This window comes from Dendronephthya gigantea, unplaced genomic scaffold (assembly GCF_004324835.1).
Source record: "Dendronephthya gigantea isolate DGI-Jeju-01 unplaced genomic scaffold, DenGig_1.0 000003F, whole genome shotgun sequence".
Taxonomy (NCBI): domain Eukaryota; kingdom Metazoa; phylum Cnidaria; class Anthozoa; order Malacalcyonacea; family Nephtheidae; genus Dendronephthya; species Dendronephthya gigantea.
In genome coordinates this window covers 1,500,798-1,520,700 of record NW_021163013.1, presented here as the reverse complement: position 1 = coordinate 1,520,700, position 19,903 = coordinate 1,500,798, and the positions used below count along the sequence as shown (strand labels likewise).

General features: G+C 36.9%; 2 protein-coding genes across 3 annotated transcripts; one reads left to right on the top strand and one right to left on the bottom strand.

The window, feature by feature from the left end:
* The first annotated feature begins 3,794 nt into the window (after positions 1-3,794).
* On the top strand, positions 3,795-7,819 carry LOC114542398. The gene is made up of 4 exons (XM_028561965.1): positions 3,795-4,285; positions 5,355-5,443; positions 6,511-6,687; positions 7,648-7,819. Exons 1-4 carry the CDS (start codon positions 4,221-4,223, stop codon positions 7,734-7,736), a joined length of 420 nt encoding a protein of 139 aa, XP_028417766.1. The 5' UTR covers positions 3,795-4,220; the 3' UTR covers positions 7,737-7,819.
* A 3,401-nt stretch (positions 7,820-11,220) lies between these two features.
* On the bottom strand, positions 11,221-18,433 carry LOC114541819. Of its 2 annotated transcripts, none has more exons than XR_003689354.1 (5): positions 18,187-18,384; positions 14,728-14,871; positions 13,838-13,965; positions 13,364-13,510; positions 11,221-11,558 (listed from the first exon to the last, which is right to left on the bottom strand). XR_003689354.1 is itself a non-coding variant. In XM_028561636.1 (5 exons), the coding sequence occupies exons 1-4, from the start codon at positions 18,416-18,418 to the stop codon at positions 13,386-13,388; spliced, it is 633 nt and encodes a 210-aa protein (XP_028417437.1). In that variant the 5' UTR covers positions 18,419-18,433; the 3' UTR covers positions 11,221-11,558; positions 13,364-13,385. The 2 variants fall into 2 exon arrangements, 1 of the variants encoding a protein (XP_028417437.1); XM_028561636.1 differs by having other exon boundaries at positions 14,728-14,875; positions 18,187-18,433.
* Between the last annotated feature and the right edge of the window lie 1,470 nt (positions 18,434-19,903).

Sequence of the window (19,903 nt, the reverse complement as noted above, 5' to 3'; positions counted from 1 at the left end):
GCACATTGTTTTTCGACTTGTTTCTAATGGACCTATATATGGCTTACTTTTTGTAAACTTCTCGCCAAAAATAAGGGGGAATTTCGTTTTAAAAGACTAAGCAGCAAGTTTGTTTACATTTTTATAGTAACCAAAAATTGCAATATATACCATTTTAAACAAATTTGGCGATTAGTTTAAAACGAAATCCCTCTTCGTGTCAAATATTATTTAGCCTTTGTGCTTAATATTGCATGGCCTTGAAAACGTTTTTGTTATTAATTTAGTAACCCCAAAAGAAGATTTCTTAAGGCCTATTTACACTAAACTTTTTTTCGTATACGATTTATACCAAAAGATATGAAAAAAAGAACAGAAATGCCGAGCAGGAAAGAAATTTGGTATTTTTTTCGTCCTTGCTTGCAACGTTTGATGAACCGCATATAGATAATTTGCTCATAAATTATTGCCTCATAATATGATCATTTGCTTATTTATAATTGCGTAATATACTAAAAGGCTTCTCGACGTTTCGACCTATTGGGTCTTCGTCAGCTAGATGATACTCTCTGACGAAGGCCTCAGGTGGAAACGAAGTGCTTTTGTCTATTTTATGCAAATGTTATACCACATTGGAAGCGAAACTATTCTAATGGATGGCCCACACCCAAAAATGGTTAACTGAATTCAATATGAAGCGCGTCTCAGTCTCTGTAGATGCAATAAAGCAGGATGTCTAAAATCATAACGACTTAATCATAAAAACTATTATTGTACATCAGGGAATGCCTTTTTTTTCAAATATCTCAACTCAAGGGCCGTGGAAAAAGTGGTGGGCACTGACAAAAAAGGGCACTTTCTCCTATAGAACTGTATATCACATTTAACCCCGTACCTCTTTAAAGACATTGAAATTCACTGGATAACTTTACATAATTATTAATTACAACTGCAATGGAACATTTTGCTGCATACAAATTTTTACTAAGTCTAAGATCATGTTCTCCTGTAGTCCTGTTTCTTTTTTTTATTAACAATAACGCGCATTTAATGACTCAAAGAAGGGTACGTTCGCATAAAAAGGGGGGCACATTTTGGTATTTCAAATACAATTTCGGTTCCGCGGCCGCTGACTCGGCTGAAATATACCTTTTGTTGAAGATGCATTTTGTATGAGTATGAGGAATTGTTATAAAAAAGTAACATAACTGGTCCCTCAAGGATGAAATATTTACGATTTCGCCATCTTACTTATCTCTGCAAAGACAAAATGTCACACCGGAAATCTGATATATACACATAACAATGTCAATGTACACAACATTATTAAATTAGACCCAAAGTACATATCTTAACACGTAAGCAAACTGAATGAATATCGAATGATCGGTGGGGATTTCCTGATTTGTAACAGTTCAGGCTTTAAATGTATTCTTGTTTCCTCATAGCAGAGTAGTTTTCCTTAAACGCATAAACTTCCGTTATAATTTAGCTGATTATAGGGTTTTACTTTCATCTTTTGTTGGTATTTTTGCAAGCACAAGTAAGAAGTCAAAGCACTGTGACACAGCACAGCTAAAGCATTTCGTTCAGCCTTTGTATTTGTAATATGAGCAGGAACAATATTAGGTACGGTTACCCATTTTCGCCGCGCCGTGCCAAAATGAATGTAGTGCATGTAAACGGGGATAGAAAGCGCTGAATCGTCTCTCTTATTCAGAACATTACTTCCTCCTTTCAATGGATTTAAGACTTGGAGACGGAAATTGACATTATTCTTTTATTTATAGACCATGCTTTATTGAACCAAATATAAAGATAGCGAAATTAATTAGTAAAGTTGGAAGAAACATCCCAAAATTAATAAATAATTGGGATAAAGAATTATACTAATATGCTAATTCATACAAAATTTGTCAACTTCTGCCACTTGTCAATATTTCGCAACCAAACTTTTTTGATTTTGACTAATTTTGGGATACTATTTCCGGAACTCTGCTGCGTGAATCATAGTCCAGCATTTAATTTAATAGGAAGTTATCTTTGGACTACGCATTTAGCAGCAGTAAAAATATTTTGTTGTTTTGTAACTGATAAAGTACTGGGCTATTATTGATAACAGTTACACTGAGGCCCGGTTTAAGCCCCGTTTACACTACACTCGATTTGTGCCCATTTCATCTATGCCCAGCCTTTGTTTTGGTAGCCTGAACACTAAAAAATTGGGCACGGGCCATTTAGCCGTTCCGCGCCAACAAATTGATTGTAGTGCATGTAAACGGGCTTGAAGCTACGTTCACACAGGACCGGACGAATTTAGAACCGTGCGGTTTCCTCGTGTGAACACGTTGAACGGGTCAAATTTCCATTCCATTTCCAATTGTGCCGTTTGAACACCTGAACCGGACGAATCCGAGAACGTTTCCAAGTTCGTCCTGTCCCGTGTGAACGTATAAAGCCTAAATCTTCGCAAGGTTTCCTGCATAGACCACTTTTTCGAGACATATTTTTCGACATTTTTAAGGCCTGCATGCTTACAATGAGGAAATTAATCAATGACTGTCGACTAAGGATGACTGCTGGTACACGATTCTTGCTCGTTGTAGCTCGATTGAAAACTGACGTTAAAGTTACTTAATTGTATGCTTGCAAGTAATTTGATCACATGAAAATAGGCCTTTAGCCAGAATAATAGTATAATGCTGATGTAATCACAATTGTTTGAAACTTGGCAATAATTCAGAATTCAAAATTTCTCCAACTATCATTCACTCGAAGAGCAACATCCAAAACAGAAGCATTTAGTTGGACATTCTATGCCATCCTATAAGTCTATTAGATTGCCCATGAGTCGAATAACTTAAACCAGATAATGTACACAATACTTAAACATCTCAATTGTTAGAGTTTGGATAGTCGAAGACGAAACTTTAATCAATTGCTTGCGTTGTCTGTTAAGAGCAGTGGCGTCACCAGACCTAGCAAGGCTTGGCCTGGGAGAACAATATGACGACGCCGAGACTACGATTAATAAAAAATCTGCCCAACCTGAAGTGTAATGGTGGAAAAAATGCCCTGAGTGCAGTAAGCGACGTAATTAAAAATACCATTGACAGAAAAAATGCTCTTTTGGAATATGTAACCTTTGAACATGCAAGCGTCAACCCATATTCGGTAAATACCGTAATCACAACATTCTATATTCTCAGCGATTTTAGTCAAACTTGAAAATTAATTGGTTTTGGTTGTTGCACTTCTTCCCCCCCTCCCCCGCGCTCCGTTTCCAGAAAACATCACCGCTCCAGAGAGCAAGTATCGAGCTTCATTTGATATCTTATTCACCAGAAACGCGCGGGAAACGATATTTCAAAGAAGACCAACCAACCACCCTATGCTGGATATTTAGTCTTGAACTCGTGCACGAAGTGCGGCTGGTAAAGTGAACAGTGCACGCGGTGTCGGGTGTCCCCCAGAATAATTTCCAGAAACGCTTTTCAATTCAATGAGAAAGAAGGAAGTTGGCAATTTTAAAGTTTTACCAAATTTAGATCGTAAAAACTTTTTTTTATTTCCGAACATCTCCAGATTTGCCCATGCATCAACACGGCGTCACTGCGACCATACTATTGTAATTGAATTTTGTAAATTTTGTCTGGACCGCACTGTTCCAGCGAGCTACAAGTTATATGACTATGGCTATGACGTATTACAGACTAAATTTATCATTTTGACTGCTTGAAGAGGAATCGAATTTCATTGATCTCAATGCTAAGCTTGATTAATAATTCTCATGCTAAATACATTTGCTAAGCAGAATTCTGTATTCATCTCACTCGAATTTTCATCAGTGGCATATTTCTGGACGAATCTCTGCCGGTTCAAACAATCGCTTCGCTTAAATTCACAATCTCAGCTCGACTAAAGACGGAAATAGAAGATACCTCTTGCAGTATAATTGAATCCTGCGATACGTCACCAGGAAGGACACTGCATGGGTGCACTGGTTTATTCATGCAAGAACTCTTAAACTTTGTGACTTGCCAGATTCTTAAATTAGATGAGCTTTTTGATAAAGCCGCTCCGTGATTGTGTAATTGCTTTCGAAACTAGACCGCAGCGAGGTATTTAAGAGCTGTGCGCTAAAGGTTATAGCCATCAGTTTTTGTCTCGCCACTGGGCTAGAAAAGTGAAGGGCTCAAGTTGAGGATTTATACTTACTCTTGACGCGGTGTTTCGACGATATGAAGTTGTTTTTACGTGCAGCCGTGCTGACCGCTGTTTTGGCTGTGGTCCTTTCTGATGGCATGTAAGTTGAAAAATATTAACTTTTTTAAAACAGCGCGTAAGTTAGTTCACAACTTTAATTGCTATGCAGTTACCGTTGCATGCATGCGGTACATGAATTACGAGGTATTTTCTTAACCTTATTTGAAGCTTGCTAAGGCTAAACGATGGATAATAAATAAGATCAATAGGCCTATTTGTGTGGAAATATTATATTTAAATATAATATGCATTTAAAAGTAAATTAGTTTTACAAGTTGTGTCGGATGGAAGATAGCGCTATTGACCAGGGGCCGGTTGTATAAAACCCTTTAACTACATTTTGAAATTCAGAAATACACGTTTCTGATTGGCCAATTCTGTCCTAAACAGTTAAAAGTTAACTAGTCTCTTATACAACTGGCCCCCGATCATGATTTCTTCAATACTCGTAAAAATGTTTGAAAGGCAATGAAGCCGTATGGAACCAACAGTTAATAAACAGAAGCTCTATACTATGAGAATACTGCGGTTTAATATAGTTGCACTGATTACAGGCAACTGTCACACGATTTATTTTCTAAAAAACAAATGCAAAATCACCTGCCGAGTGCTTTGAATGATATGTCCCTTAAAAGACTTTGGATTCATCCGCGCAAGGGATGTTGGGTTGCCATTATTATAGGTGATTCAAGGTAAAAAGACCTTCGCCGCAGGCATGCAGGTGTTTTGTTTTTTGGCTCCTGAATGAATTAATCATTGAATAACCCAGTAAGCTTCTCTCCACCCCCCATGGTGTTCAGAATTTTTAATAACAATAAAGTTAATCGAATTAGCTGGGTATATGAGCTAGTCAGCTTTTAGCGTAAGCGAAACGGAAACATCCGTCAGTAGCCTGCTCCACGCTGTAATCTAATGGCTTATACTAAATGGCAAAGCAATCCTTTGAATTAACAGGCCTCTTAGCCCCCTTGCTTCTGATAGCAGAAAGTAGGAAAGAAGGCTGCCTTCCCCCTCCCCCCCCCATTACCGACGACAGCAAATACAAGAACAGTTAAAGCTGATCGTATTCCCCGCAATTTTTAACCATCCGTTTTTATTTTACTTCGCAGAAATTTGGGGAAAGATTGTCACTGTCGCACAGCTAATGCTAAATATATAAATGGATTATGCTTACGACCTTTGCGATGCACAAACTTCCGTAAGTCAACAGATACAAAATTAAAACTGATTCAGGGGTCAGTTGTATAAAAAGCTAGTTCACTTTCAACTATTGTTATGATTATATAGTAACAAAATTTAACAAAAACCGGTCAGCATCATGTATTTTGGAGTACACTATTTATCGGCCCATGTAAGGTAATCCATGAGATTTTTGGATTCCGGATATACCACTGCTCAGGAAACCGGATTCAATTCCTAGGCCTTAGACTCGGTTGGATTCCGAATTCCACATGCATTACTGCTGGACACCGGATTCCAATTTATATTTTTTCAAGTTGAAGGCGAATAACCGCTGCCGTTGCATACCGTTTGCCTATATTTGGCACATATTTTGTGAGTATCACCACCATCAGTGATCACTCTGTCACTGAACATAAAGACATTTTTCTCTCAAAGCGCTGGTGCCAGGGCAAAGCAGTTCATATTTCACTTTATAACTTATTAAACAATGGCTTCTAGAGTAACCAGGAGTTGGGATTTTGGACTGGAATCACTGTCTGGATTACGGATTCAAAAGCCAAAAGATGTCGGATTCCGGATTACCTTATTTGGGCCGACATTTAGGACTTTTACACAACCTGGCTAAGATGGTTAACTAAAGGCCTACTTATTCGCTATACGATTAGTTGTATGCATTTATCATTCTGACAAATGGAAACGAGTGCTGACTGCACAAACTTGCTCATACGTAAGATTCCGAATTTAAAAGGTGACGTTTGTACACGTGTTTACACGCTCATATACGCCAGGCTAAGAATCGCATACAACAAATCACATAGTGTAAATGGTCCTTAACGGATGCTCAACATGTTTTAATTTTCGAGAGTATATAAGCAATGTACGATACACGACCACTCAAGTCTTCCATTTCTGCGCATGATTGATGACAAGGATAGCAAAATGTTTGCATACCTATACGTTTGTCTGTCTGCGGTTATTGTGGTGAGAAAATCAGGACAATTTTAGGACTCTGGGTACAAGGTCTTGATTTTTAACGAGATTTCCATCGATATAATAATCTTATTGCTCCACATTTTCTCGCAGAGAAACTTCCACTGATGGGTGATACTAAAATTGGTTCCGGGTTTGTGGTTTACAATCGTCAAGTGTACCGCACGTATCCAGCGGTAGGCAGGAAAACTAAGCGTTGTCTTGTTGTTGGTGCTCTGTACAATAAAACGTTTGCAGTTTGTGTGAGACCACTGAAATGCTTCGAAAAAAGTAAGTCGAATATTTTCAGGGAACCAACAATGCATGAGTGCCTGTTTTAAAGAATTTCGAGAGAAAGGGGGGTGGGTAATTCAGGGGTGGATCCAGCACTAGTGCACTAATTTGCATGACACAAGAAAACTGCTCAAAATAGCCATTTTGTTTTGTAATGCAAATTAGTGCACTAGTGCTGGATCCACCCCTGGGGTAATTGGAAAGTTTTGAAATCAGTTGCTTGATTTTAAAATAGTATGTTTTTGCGATAGATCAAATAAGTGGAATTACATTCAGCAAAGGTTGGTTTACAGAATACAAAATGCTAATTCATTTTCGCATGCAGTAAACTTTTTCGTAAAGCTATCTTTGTTATTCATCAATATGTTAACTCATATTAATTTTGAGAAGCGTAGATTTTAGTTAGGGGGGCGTTACTTAAGTCCGGTTTACACTACAGTCTTTTTTTTTGGCACAGCACGGCTAAAATGGGTACACGTGCCCAATTTTATTAGTGTTCAAGCTATCAATATACAAAGGCCGGGCACGAATAAAAAGGGCACGGGTACCCATTTTAGATGTGCCGTGCCGATAAATCAAGTATAGTGTAATCTTTATTACGGGGCTGTAATCTTTATTTTCCCTGTCGTGAATGGTGCCCGACGCCCCTTGGCCTTAATCACGCCCATGAGACAGTGTTCTGATAACGCCCCTACCTACCGGTTGAGCTCTCATGTAAGAACAGCCTGAAAACTATCTTTTCACCAATCGCAATGACCCATTCCAGCTTGCAAGTTAACTGGGAGAGATCCAACTGATTAAAATGCCATTGTGTTAATTATCATGCGTATTGTCGCAGCAATCTTACGACTTACGAGTTGTTTTTTTGCGATCGATGAGCAGAAAACAGACCGGAAACCCAATCTGGAGAAGCCATTTGTTTTCTCTATTCATATTTTATTTTTCTACACTTTTTAGTGTTTGGAGTGTCAGATCGCTCTTTATCGCCGAAATATTATGTTCAAGGTTATAGTCTGTATCAGTCGTATCCTGCATATTGTCAGTAACGTCTACTTGTAAACATACTGAGGATATATTCACTAGCAGCGTATATTAATACCTTGTTAGATAAGGCTTAGATTGTTGTATCCATACCACAATAAAATATTTCTGCATAATTGTGTTTTGAATTTGACGTGGCTCCTGGTCATTTTCGATATTACCAGAAGTAAAGGCGGTCGTTGTTATGCTATACATCTTTCTATACAACTTGCAATGCAATTCTACTCCTGGGGCATCTAAAGGTGTGAAATGCGAACGTTTCTTACTATCCGCCAACGTTTTCTAAGCATTTCGATCACTCTTTAAAACACCCTCAAAATCATAATTGCATTGCAAAGCGCAAGCGAGTTGCATATAGTGTAATAACGCCTTTAAAGGCCCTGTTACACGCTGCAATTTTTCCTGCAACTTGCAATGCAATTCTTCCTTTCAGATATTAAAATTTGGCAGCTACCAAACTTTTGTCATTATTACATTCCAAAGCGCTTCTTACACTTGCATTTTGAAGACTCTTCACTAATTTACATCTCTTAAAAGTGGAAGTGCATTGCAAGTTGCAAGAAACATTGCACCGTGTAACATAGCCTTAAGGCCATGTTACAATTTTTCCAACAACAACGAAACCTTTGCGTTCATTACACTTCATGCACTTTTCTTCGGCAAGACTTTTGACTAATTTACATCTCTCAGATGTAGAATTGAATACAAGTCGCAAGGAAGTTGCATAGTGTAGTTTTGCAGGTGGCGTTGCGCCTCCTTCATGGGACATGTCGCAGCTCTCGGAAGCTTTCGTCCAATTGGCAATGCTTTTCTATGCTTTCTAAGGAACGAAGCTATGCCATTGGTTGAAACAGAAAAGTATTGTAAAGTTCAGCCAATGAAAATCATTCTTGCGACGACACTACCCAGCCCTTTTGGCATCGCTGGTGCGTTGTGCCAACGATGTTATGTTTTGTAACTTCTGTATTTCTGAATACAACCGAAAACCATTGCCAGGAATTTGATTCAGTCGGCGGTTGCTGTACAGGTGCCCCCATAAAAAAGTGACACTTCAGGAATTATCTCATTGTTCCAAAAGCGCTCTTTAACGCGCGTGATGATTACACGCGGAATGTTATCAAATTTTAAAAACTCTTTTCTTTCTCAGTTGAACGATGACTTACTTGTAAATCGAATATTATGGTAATAGGAGTAAACTGAATTCGAGAAGCTGATATAGCTATGCACCCCTGGGGTTTAGCATAACGCACTCGGGACGATTGTATAAAGCTGTTTAAAAGTTCACTACAACATTCAACTGGCTCCGGACATTCAAACAGTATGATCATTTCTACAGGGTGTCTCAAAAAGACAGAAAGTTATTGTAATCAATCATTGTTAAAATTCGAATGCTGTGTTCACGAATTTTAGCCCGCGGGGATTTAATGCAACCAATAAATTAATTACATTGTTATGGGTGATTTCAATAGTTTTCTTTTTTTTTGAGACACCCTGTATAGTGTCATCTTTTTGAGAAACCCTAGGTATATTCGTGTGCGGGCACATGCGAGTATGACGAAACCCAGTGAATTCAACATAATTGCTATATTTGAGTTAAGAAAAAAAAATTGTCGGGATATTACTTATATCAAATCACATTGCATAACAAGAAATGAAGTGTTTAATGTCATTCCTGTTAAGCGTAGCCGTCTAACGAGCCAGACGATCCAATTTTGACAATGAAATCAAATTTGAAGTTATCGTAATTATTAATTAGTCGTTTTTTTAAGACATTAATTGATTGTTTTCGCAGTGAATGAACACCGAAATATTAGCATAAGCAGGAATAGGTCTTTCGACAGGCTGCGAATGAAGTCTTTTTCTTTAATGGCGTTTGGAACCATTTCAAATTACAGAACAGTCGAGTATTTTCGGATAAAAATCAGGTTGAACATGTGTTCCGACCAATATGACTTGTGGAAAAGTAAACTTGTCATGCAGCTCGCAAAATGTCACTAAATAGCTATAGCAGAAATTTCTGTTTGTCGTCGTACGGTTTCAAAAACATTTGGAATTGGTTTGCCCACTCAAAATCGTTTGAACGCTGTTCTACAAATGAGACGGATGGACAGGTAAGTCGTGTTTTTCTTACATATTTCTTCCGTTTTGACTGTTTGAACAAGACGAATTAGATAATGCGCCTTTTATGCTTCGCGCCATGATGAATTTAGTGTCTGTTCATATTGTAAACACGAATTTCTCGCCTTAACTCAGCCTCCTTGTAAAGTTTTTTGTTTTGTTTCACTATGACTTTATGAAAACAATTGCAACAATGGGAACATCTAGCGCAGCAATTTTAGGCATTTCGGGTGGCCTAAATTTTTAAGTTTGAAATACAACTGCTATAGCCTCTTTTTACAGTATGTATTTGTCCTTTAAATTCATTATTCACTTTGGATAACATTAATTTTTAACCTCTAGCTTCCATATTACTATGCAGTCAGTTACAAACACCAGAAACCCCCAATGGTATAAAAGAACGATTTTTTGAAAAGAACCGTTAACAAATAAGATTTAAAGCTAGAAAGATGGAATTGGTTTTATTTAGTTGTAAATATTCTTACCTGGAGGCTGCGCCTCGATCAAAAAAAATTTTTGCAGTATTATAAGTTTTGGAGGCTATAATTGTCAGCCTTCTGAGAGCTATCTAAGGTAAACTGGGGATATTTTAGTTGACCGGACGGAATACAACTGTTTTAGGTTCACCTCTATAAAGTCAACCATGAAACTTTTTTCAAGTTAGCTTTATTACTTTACGAGTCATAACAAGGGGAATGAGAATCTCAGTTTGCTAATTAATAAAACTTTTTGTATAATTCTCGCGTTCTTTATATATTTTTAGAAAAAAAATATTCACGATAGATCAGGGAGACATTCAGTATGATTGCGATCCCTGGAAATTTTTAAAACAACATAAATAGTAATCGCCGGTGTATTGGACCATCTTAAATCAGCTATTTTCAGCAAGTATCTACCTAATATGAACGAGTTTTATGATTGGCTTTTTATAACAATAGTGAACGGTGTTTATGATTCGTTCTTTTAGAAATCAATTTCTATATTTCATTGTGTTTTATTGTTATCATCAACCAATTACCAATAGCAAAGCTTATTCATATAGGTACGTAGCGATCCGCTATTTTTGAGATTATTTTATAATCCTCAACTGAAGCTGGATGCGCTACCTCAAACCTACCCTGCAAAATATCAGATGACCATCCAGGTCCAACATGCATATAGACCACAAGAGCCCTATTTGTCAAGTACACTGGGCCTAAAAAGCTTAACGCCACAATGTAAAATAACACCACCGGTATTTTTTACATCGCTCTTTTTCGGTAACAATTACATATTGTTCTCTCGAAGTTTGTATCATCAACATGTGATTACATGTCATTACATCTTGAAAACGTGGGATTGACACAATATTCAACAATATTCTCTATCGTAATGTCAAAATTATTTATTTCCCCATGAATATAACAAGGTTATATACGAACCAGATCTGGAATTAGCGCGATGATCGCACAAAACAATCTGTCGGGCAGAACGAATATATGAATATACCTTCATTCTCTCAATGATCGCAACTAGTTTCGACCCTCAATACTACAAAGTACAATCCTGCTTGTTTTTATCAAAGAACACACAAATATATATTGAAATGTTTGACAGCATGCATATATATGTAGATATCACAATGGCTGGTAATTAAGCTATATTAGTAACAGTTCAGTAAATATTTAGCGTAAAAGGAATCCAGCGACTCAATGAATTAGTCTTCATTCCTAAAATTTAAAAAGATTCTCATTAATATTTCCACCTCGTGACAAATATACCTAGAAGTTGTTGACGTGAAGAAAATGTATTATATATTTCAGACCTAGGACGCCTTTCTTCTAAACGGGAAAAACGGCCAGATCTCTCTTATCGGTTCAGCACATTGGTGTTTTAGAGTGTTTGAGGGACTCTGCTTTCACGTAAATCGTTATTCACATCTGCTTAGCATTCAAGATGTAGTTTCACCGCGCCATCTTGAACGACCTTTTCAATTCAAACTATGATCCGACAACTTTGACCGGTTGAAGGAAAGTGCTCTAGTTTATAAGTTACATTTTGACCGCGTCAAATCTCGCCGTTTTTAACCAGTCCTATTTTCACTATCGTGTATATCGGAGTGATTTTTGGAACAATTCGGATAAACATGCATCTATACTATTTTCTCACCTAACTCTATGGTTTTACGAACTCTCATTGTTGTTACACCAAGTTTTAAATAATAAACCATTCGATATATGCGATATGTATGTTCCCTACACGGCTAAAAAATCGGAGCCTGCGGTTCATCAGCATGCAAGAATGTCGCTCAGTGAACTCAAATAAGACTGGAACGGTCACTCTGTCGGAAGTTTGAAGCCAAGATGGCGGACACTGAGGCCTTTCTTGTAGGTATGATTCAGGCCACCACGCGGAAATTTCGTAGGTAAAATGGCGGCAACTTTTATTTTTCCTTTAAGACTTCCACGCCAAAGGCCTAGATCATACCCACAAGAAAGGCTTCATGTTCCGCCTTCTTGGCTTCACTCATTAATGAGGGAAAGTCAGAGAGTGAGCGTTCCCTGTTTATTTGAGTTCACTGGCTGTGCTGCCAATATTGTTCACGCTTGTCAACAACAGTGAACAATATTGTTGAAACTGAATCGGGTGTAACAATATTGTTCAATATTGATAACAATCAACTCTGAACAATGTGGGCAGCAAAACATTGCTCCATCCTGTTCATATCAATATTGCGTCAACGTGATCGTTTTTAGCCGTGTAAAATCCCAAAGTGGCAAGGTATTGGCTATACTATTTAATCGTCTAACTACGGCTGCATGTTGTAATTTTGCATGCATGATGATATTAGAATAGAAGTAAATTAGCTTGTACTGAAGGTACATCGTACACCACGTAGGTATTTAATAATGCGAAGTTTTCGGTCCGTTGACCCGGGCCTTCAACAATTAGCTTGTAGGTGGCACTGATGAAGGTCTTGGTTAACGAACCGAAAGCTTTGCACATGACGGCACGGATGCTGCTATAGATAGTCATTCTTCATTCTAAATCGTGCAAATTGTAGCTGCTATAATAGTCATAAACGAAGCCAAAATTAGTGAACGTCTAGAGCCAAATGAAAAGTAACAGGTCGGAGGAGCCCCTTTCAGGGCCGGTTGGATGATATCAGTGGATAGCGCTATCAACCGGATAGTGATTTTTTCAATCACTTTAAAATCGCATGTTGTTTGCTATAACTTTGATTAAATTCTTAGTATTCCTAAATTGAGGAATCTCCTTTAATAATTTTTGGTTCCAAAGCAGAGATTGTCTTGCTTTTCAATTTCAAGAATTTTTAGAACGGTTGAAAAATCACTATCCGCTGGATAGCCTATAGCGCTATCCAGTTTTCGTACATCCGGCCACAGTTCGGAAAGTCGTCAGATCCGTGTGAGTGTCAGTCAGGGGGGTGTTCTCTATATGTAATGAAGGTTCCTAGGAGAATAATCGAAGGGTATCGATGCAAATATTGGTCATAATATTATGCGATACTCACCTCACATACAAATTAATAAAATTTATCCGTAATGCGGACATTCCGATAGAGTGTTCATGGTCTTGTAAATTTTTCCCTCCAATAAAACCACTTTACTGTTACCGACACGGCATATGGAGCTTCCGCCATGCTTGTTAAGAATTTTGTCTAAAAACGAAGAATTAGGAGGATTTCATTGTCGTTGAAAACCGTAATAATTTGTCGAGTAAGTAAGTCTATTTTGCATGAACAAGCAAACATCGTAAGGCGTTTAGCTTAAATCGCGGATAAGTTCAGAATGGAAAACCAAATTATCTATTTATTGGAGAAATGAGCGGAAATATTTCGATTTAAACACCTTAATTTTCAATGCAAGTACATATATTATGCAGGTTCAGTCATTCACAAGATGTATGAGAGTATTTTAAACTTTTGGCTCATCCACCGTTGGGTTACGCTGAGCGCCTTTTGACCAAGAAATCTTAAAGGACTTACCGATTGTTTTTCGGCATGAAGCAGATTTAATTTCATCTAAATATTTCATGCATTCCCCTTTTCGTGAACCACCTGCTTTATCGTATGTTACAAAGTTATAACCTGTACGTCTACAGCAATTGCCAGACCTTAAAAACAAAAGTAAAAAAAAATAACAAACAAAAATCGAAACATTTGTAACAAAGAAACAATCATTATAATGTTATTGGGAATAGAGGTGTCGGAGGGGTGGGCACATATTCGTTTCTTCCGCAGAATTCATTTCTTGCTAATTCGATCTTCTTTACATAATATTATGAATATGTCCCCACCCCTCCCCTCCCATTATGGATGCTGGTGACGTCGCTGGATTTTATATTTGTGGTGTTGTCAAAGCAAGGAGCGCAAAGGATGAAAAAGAGATTAATAATACGAGTGCGAAAATTTTGTGGAATTTAGACAAGCCGCCGGAGCGAGCCCAATTTGGCAGAATTTATTATTCCCTAATTGTACGAGCAATAAACATCTCATGAATATTTGCTTAATATTTTACCTCAAATTCAAATTGCCCAATCAAAAAACATTATTTGTACCATGTGACGAGGATATTTTTCGCGTATCGCATCCCACTCCCCTGATTTATTGAAATAATTCTCCGAGCGTTTGTACTGAAATACTATGTTTGGCTATTTTATAAGCTGGCAATACTTTTTTGGTATAATACATTATTTATACACCCTCTGCTCTGGGGATTCGGTAAAATTTTGAAAGTACTTTTGTACTTTTGGCTGTATTTTCGTTTTCCTTTCTTGCCTCTAGGGCTGTTTAGTTAAGTTGAATACAAAAAAATGTCCGCCATTTGTTTACATTATAGAACTATATATATATGCATGTAATTGCTAGTGTAATACCCTTTTTTATCTCTCGTGAAAATCACATCATCATTTTCTTGATTGGTTAACCAAGAGTTCTCCTCATTGAAGGATGCTGCGGCAGTAAAACTGATTACTGAGATAGCGATGAGTGTCTTGAGCATCATTTTCGGAAATTTCTTTCTATCTTATAAAAGTAAAAGAAACTTAACTAACTAATTAACTTGCATCCATCGCAGCGGTTGAAGATAAACAGTTTAATTAACAATTATTGGATGAGGTTGAGCGTGATATCGAGAATTATCAAGCTGAAGTTTGCATTATTCGCCGAAGCGAAGCTGAGGAAGATAATGCAAACCGAGGCTTGATAATTCTCGATGTCATGCGAAACCCGAATTCAATAATTGTTTTATTATGTATTTCCTTTTTAGAGAGGAAGCCTGCGCTAGCAGCAAACGTCACCTACGGATAATTTTCAATGTCTTGTAAATGGCAAGACATTGAGCATTATCTGTAGGTTTTTAGCCAATCACAATCGAGATTGCATTAGTAATGCATAATAATTTCTCTTAATTGCTTCGAAATTGTCATCAAAAACATCCAAGTTATTACGACATACTAAAGCTCCATGCAGTACTATGGAGTAATTTCACAGGATGTTTGTAACTGCAACAGCAGTGTTACAACTTTTGGCGCTTTGTTTGTCATTGATTACTTCAAAATTTCCCGCCGTGACTACAGTGGCGGAGCTAGGGGTGTGCAGAATAAATTACTACAGCTTAAAATCGGAATCGCATTGGCAGATTTTTATGTAAAATTATTCTTTTCAAATCTATAACTAATAGCGTTGTTATTAAGGTGTTTTTAATTTAAAATTAAGCTGTGTAATTTATTCTGCAGACCCCTAGATCCTCCACTGCGTGATTAAGCCCAGAATTCATTGCTGGTGTCACGGCTTGTTAGGTCATTATATGCATAAGGTATATTATTGCAATAGCACGGGACCTTTTGCGAAGGAAATGTTTGTGTTCAATTCCTAACTTCATTCCCCAGTGTTATCGATAAGAACACTCGAATTTGAACACTCGAAATAAAGATTGTTCAAATTCAATTGCGTTGCAAGATATATTTTCAGAACTTTGCGAACGACGCACAGGACTTATCAGCATTATACAACGAATGTTCTATAGTATATATTAATCCCGGTGTCAAGCGAAATTCATGACCATTGCAAAATACATGACCACGCGTGACGAGTCACGAATTTCGCGGCTTACTCGCGCGAAAAACATGACGATTACGAAATCTATGATTTCGGCGGCCGAGTGCGACAGTTTGGTGTTGAGTAATTTTGATCAAAATTTTAGTAAGTTTTAGTAATTACTCGAAAATAAGTTTTAAAACAAAAATAAACTAGGACAGATAAAACATCATTGAAGGCTATTTACATCGCTAAAATACTATAAATTATTGAGTTTTATGCGGTCATTTGCGCATGCGCAGAACTGCGACACTCATATATATTTCGCAAGTCATAAATTTCGCGTGACACCGGCAACACGAAGATAACGCCGCAACCTAGCTGGAAGTTACCATGTTAGATTTTACATGATGATAGATAATTAATTACATGCACCGGCTTTAGCATGTGTCCTAACTGTGAGATTAACTAAGGTCAGATAATAAGAAAAAGAGAATTAAGATTCTATTAATATTCTGTCATTCTTTCATTCAATAACTGTCATTTTGCAACGCCTGGCGTGTTGTTTAGCAGTGTTGTAGAAGAGGGGGGCGCTTGGGGGCGGAGCCCCTTTTCTTTGATCTGTGGGTGGGGGAATTAAAACTTCATTCAGAAAACTATTAAAGAAAACCTGGCTACTTTTTAATTAAGTAGAATCAAAATGACATCCTTAAATCGATATCTTTTTATACTCATATGTTCGTCTTAGCTAGGTTCAAATATACAATAAATACTTCCACTGCCAGCCTTTGATCATTAGCGCAGACGCAGCCAGCCAACTAATATTTTATATTAAAGGCCTTAATATGAGTTATGATCTAACTCCGCGCTGTTATGAGTATCTCAGTGACGAATTCTGAACATCCATGACGTCACACAATAACGTCAGCACAAAAGCAAGAGAGATCCCCCCCTCTGGTGAATTTAGCTCTACAGCACTGTTGTTTAGTTGTTATTGCTGAGAAATTATGCGTTGACTGCGTTTTACATCATCTTTAACCTTGTGAAAAGCCTTGTGTGTCAGTAAATTAACTCATTGTGCTATAGTCACTGTATAATAAGTGAATTTTGTCGTAACAAAATAATCGAAATTCGTTATAAATTATTTCTCTCAGCTGCCATATAAACTTGAGGCACTTTGGGTAGTATTATTCACTTTATCGGTTTGTAACATATATACTTGTATTCAATCTATTTTATCAATTGTAAATCCATTTAATTTTATACTGAAGATGGATATCAATAAATTATTATTATAAATATAATATGGCTATTTGCTGTGTACATCGAGATTTTAGTCACCAATAAAAATTGCACACGACGAGCACCTGAAATATAAGATGTAAAATTTCTAAGCTTGTGAAAATATAATATTTGTCAGGAAATGAAAAACCACGGTAATAATCTTCTCCCACTCACACAAATCAGTTCTGCACGTACTATACATTTCCGGCAGCACTTGTCTTTGATTTACTTTTATGCCTTTTAAAGCAAACTTTACGGTGTTTGAATGTGTACAAAATCCGTGTATATTTTTTAATTCTTCGCATACATTGTCATTTAGTTGTAATTTTTTTATAGTTATTGCTTTCTACACACTTGTTAAAGGCTGAAGCAGTATTTCTGCATACACTCTCAGACTATATAAATGAATTCTAGGATACGGAGCAACGATGATTTCTCTTATTATATTACATAGACATAGCAACAAACTGTTATTTATTTTCGTTTTCCGCAAAACTTCATTCCATTCATGCAGTGGTAGCAGTAAGTATCGCTAATCACGATGGGAAATTATATACTGAACTATAATAATATTATATATATCCGATATTCAGTGATTCTTGATGTATTAAATTTATGTGTGCCAGACAATTTCGACCCTCAATTGCGAGGTATTTGATCGCACACTACTTTCTTGGGAAAACATTTTGCATTTGTTACCGATATCGAAGAAGAAATCCGAGTTCTCTCTTTGTAAATGTTTCTATATACACTGTAGGCTGCTAAATTATCGAGAGTTTTTATGAGTCGCATGCAGGTGATAGAGAGTTTTAACTACAGTAGCTCAGTATCAGGTATACAATTCATGTAAGATAATTTTATTTTCTCTGTTCTATAGCTACTTCCTCGAAAACAATTCAGCTAATTTCTTACGTGTAAAAATAGTTTGTTTTAATTCCATTAAACAACTATACATATATTTATACGCTTGTATATAATAAGCGCATTGTATAAAAATATTACACGGTACTCACACGTCACAAGTATTATAGCTTGATATTTTCTTGAGAGCTCCTCGATGTTGCTTCTCCAACGGCTAGCATATACACTATAGAGAGCCGCTTGTTTTGAGCAACATTTTATCACGTCTCCCCTCGCAGGATTTAAAAAACAAGGAAATTGCGCTTGCCATAAATTCCTGCTATAACATGAAAATTCGTGCTTTACATGCACACGCTGGGTAATCTGGAAATTAACACATGTCATATACGATCCATAACAAAGAACATTATATCGCTTAAAGTTTGAATAATAATCCGATTGTTGAGAACTTTAGAGGCCATTTTATCAACTTAATCCTCAATACTCTGCCAAAATGAGTGGTATAACGACAATATTAGGATGACTGTGTGTTAGCTTATAACTCTAACATGCAGAACATTATCTTATGCATGGATGAGCTGTTTAATTGGATTGACTTTCGCATTCATTTTCCTAATTTAAATACATTGAAATGCCAGTTATATAATCATAGTATACAATGTTTGAATGGCGGAACTTTGCGGCTATTATAGCAGGCGGCATATTTCTGCTACAACAGATAAATTTACTGCTACAGCGGAAATTGATATAACAAGACGCCTGTTCTGGCGTTAACTCCGGCGCACGTGCCAGTCTTTAATATAGAGCTTCTGAACATAAACAATACAGTTCATATTCGCATTTAGATGCCTTGCGAACCTAAATGTTCGATCGCGAAATTCAGAAGCACATCGTACTTTAAAAAGTATAGAAGTTAAATCGTTCAAGAATGTAAATAAACGGTATGATACATTCGCTTTGTCTTACACTTTGCCTTTGGAATTCGCGCTTATATAGCTATAGCGCCCATACACGACCACATCATCTTGTTAAACGGCGAAATAGCAGCGATATTACTAAAATAGGACCAGAATCTACACGTATTAAATATATTTTTACCCCAATTCAGTCTAAACTTAATCGAAAAGCATGAAAAGAACGGTTTATTTGTTCCTCTTGGAGGAATTGCCGTATCATGCGAGCGAAATCGAATCGCGCATCGGAAAATTAGCCAAAGCTGTGCACCACAACTCTTGGGAGACAAGACTGGGACATAGATAAATCCAATCACATACACATTTTAAATACTGGAATGTTTCGCGCCATTACAGACTTGCGACGACGAAAAATAATAAAAAAAAACTAACGCCGGAGTAATAATATGAATAGGAAATAGATAAAGGGTTACTATGAAGACTATAGTAGCTACGTAAAAAATAATGTATAAAAGTGTAAAATTAGGGTATATCCATTAATCCATATTACATAAATGTCACATACCCTCGTATTATCAGAGTTGCATAAACATTCAATTGTATATTGTATATATGCATGGACTATACAAAAACAACACGTCGTCGTGAACTTAAATTCGATAAGGTACATTATTACCACACATTGCCAACTTTTTGGCAAAGCTTTTGCTTCTCAACAAAGCGCTCGCAGAACGTTATTTTGCTTTAAGTGCAGCAAATTCGGCAAAGCGTTGTGACTAGCAGTCTAGCACAAGTGTTGTACATCTGAATGACGTAATGTTTATTTTGCTGGGCTATACAGTACATAGAAACTAGACCGTAAAACATTTCACTAGATTTCAATCGGTTTTTTTGTTGACTTGAAACACTGAAACAGAACTTTATTGTAAAATTATCTACTATAGTATACATACTA

What these genes read in the sequence shown, in the direction of transcription:
- LOC114542398 (XM_028561965.1), top strand. Translation starts at nt 4,221, where the DNA reads ATGAAGTTGTTTTTACGTGCAGCCGTGCTGACCGCTGTTTTGGCTGTG. An exon ending in GTGGTCCTTTCTGATGGCAT is followed by an intron (nt 4,286 to 5,354) that starts GTAAGTTGAAAA and finishes TTTACTTCGCAG; the next exon opens with AAATTTGGGGAAAGATTGTC. An exon ending in TTTGCGATGCACAAACTTCC is followed by an intron (nt 5,444 to 6,510) that starts GTAAGTCAACAG and finishes ATTTTCTCGCAG; the next exon opens with AGAAACTTCCACTGATGGGT.
- LOC114541819 (XM_028561636.1), bottom strand. Translation starts at nt 18,418, where the DNA reads ATGACATGTGTTAATTTCCAGATTACCCAGCGTGTGCATGTAAAGCAC. An exon ending in AGCTATAATACTTGTGACGT is followed by an intron (nt 14,876 to 18,186) that starts GTGAGTACCGTG and finishes TACTTTTATAAG; the next exon opens with ATAGAAAGAAATTTCCGAAA. An exon ending in TTCATGCCGAAAAACAATCG is followed by an intron (nt 13,511 to 13,837) that starts GTAAGTCCTTTA and finishes CTTCGTTTTTAG; the next exon opens with ACAAAATTCTTAACAAGCAT.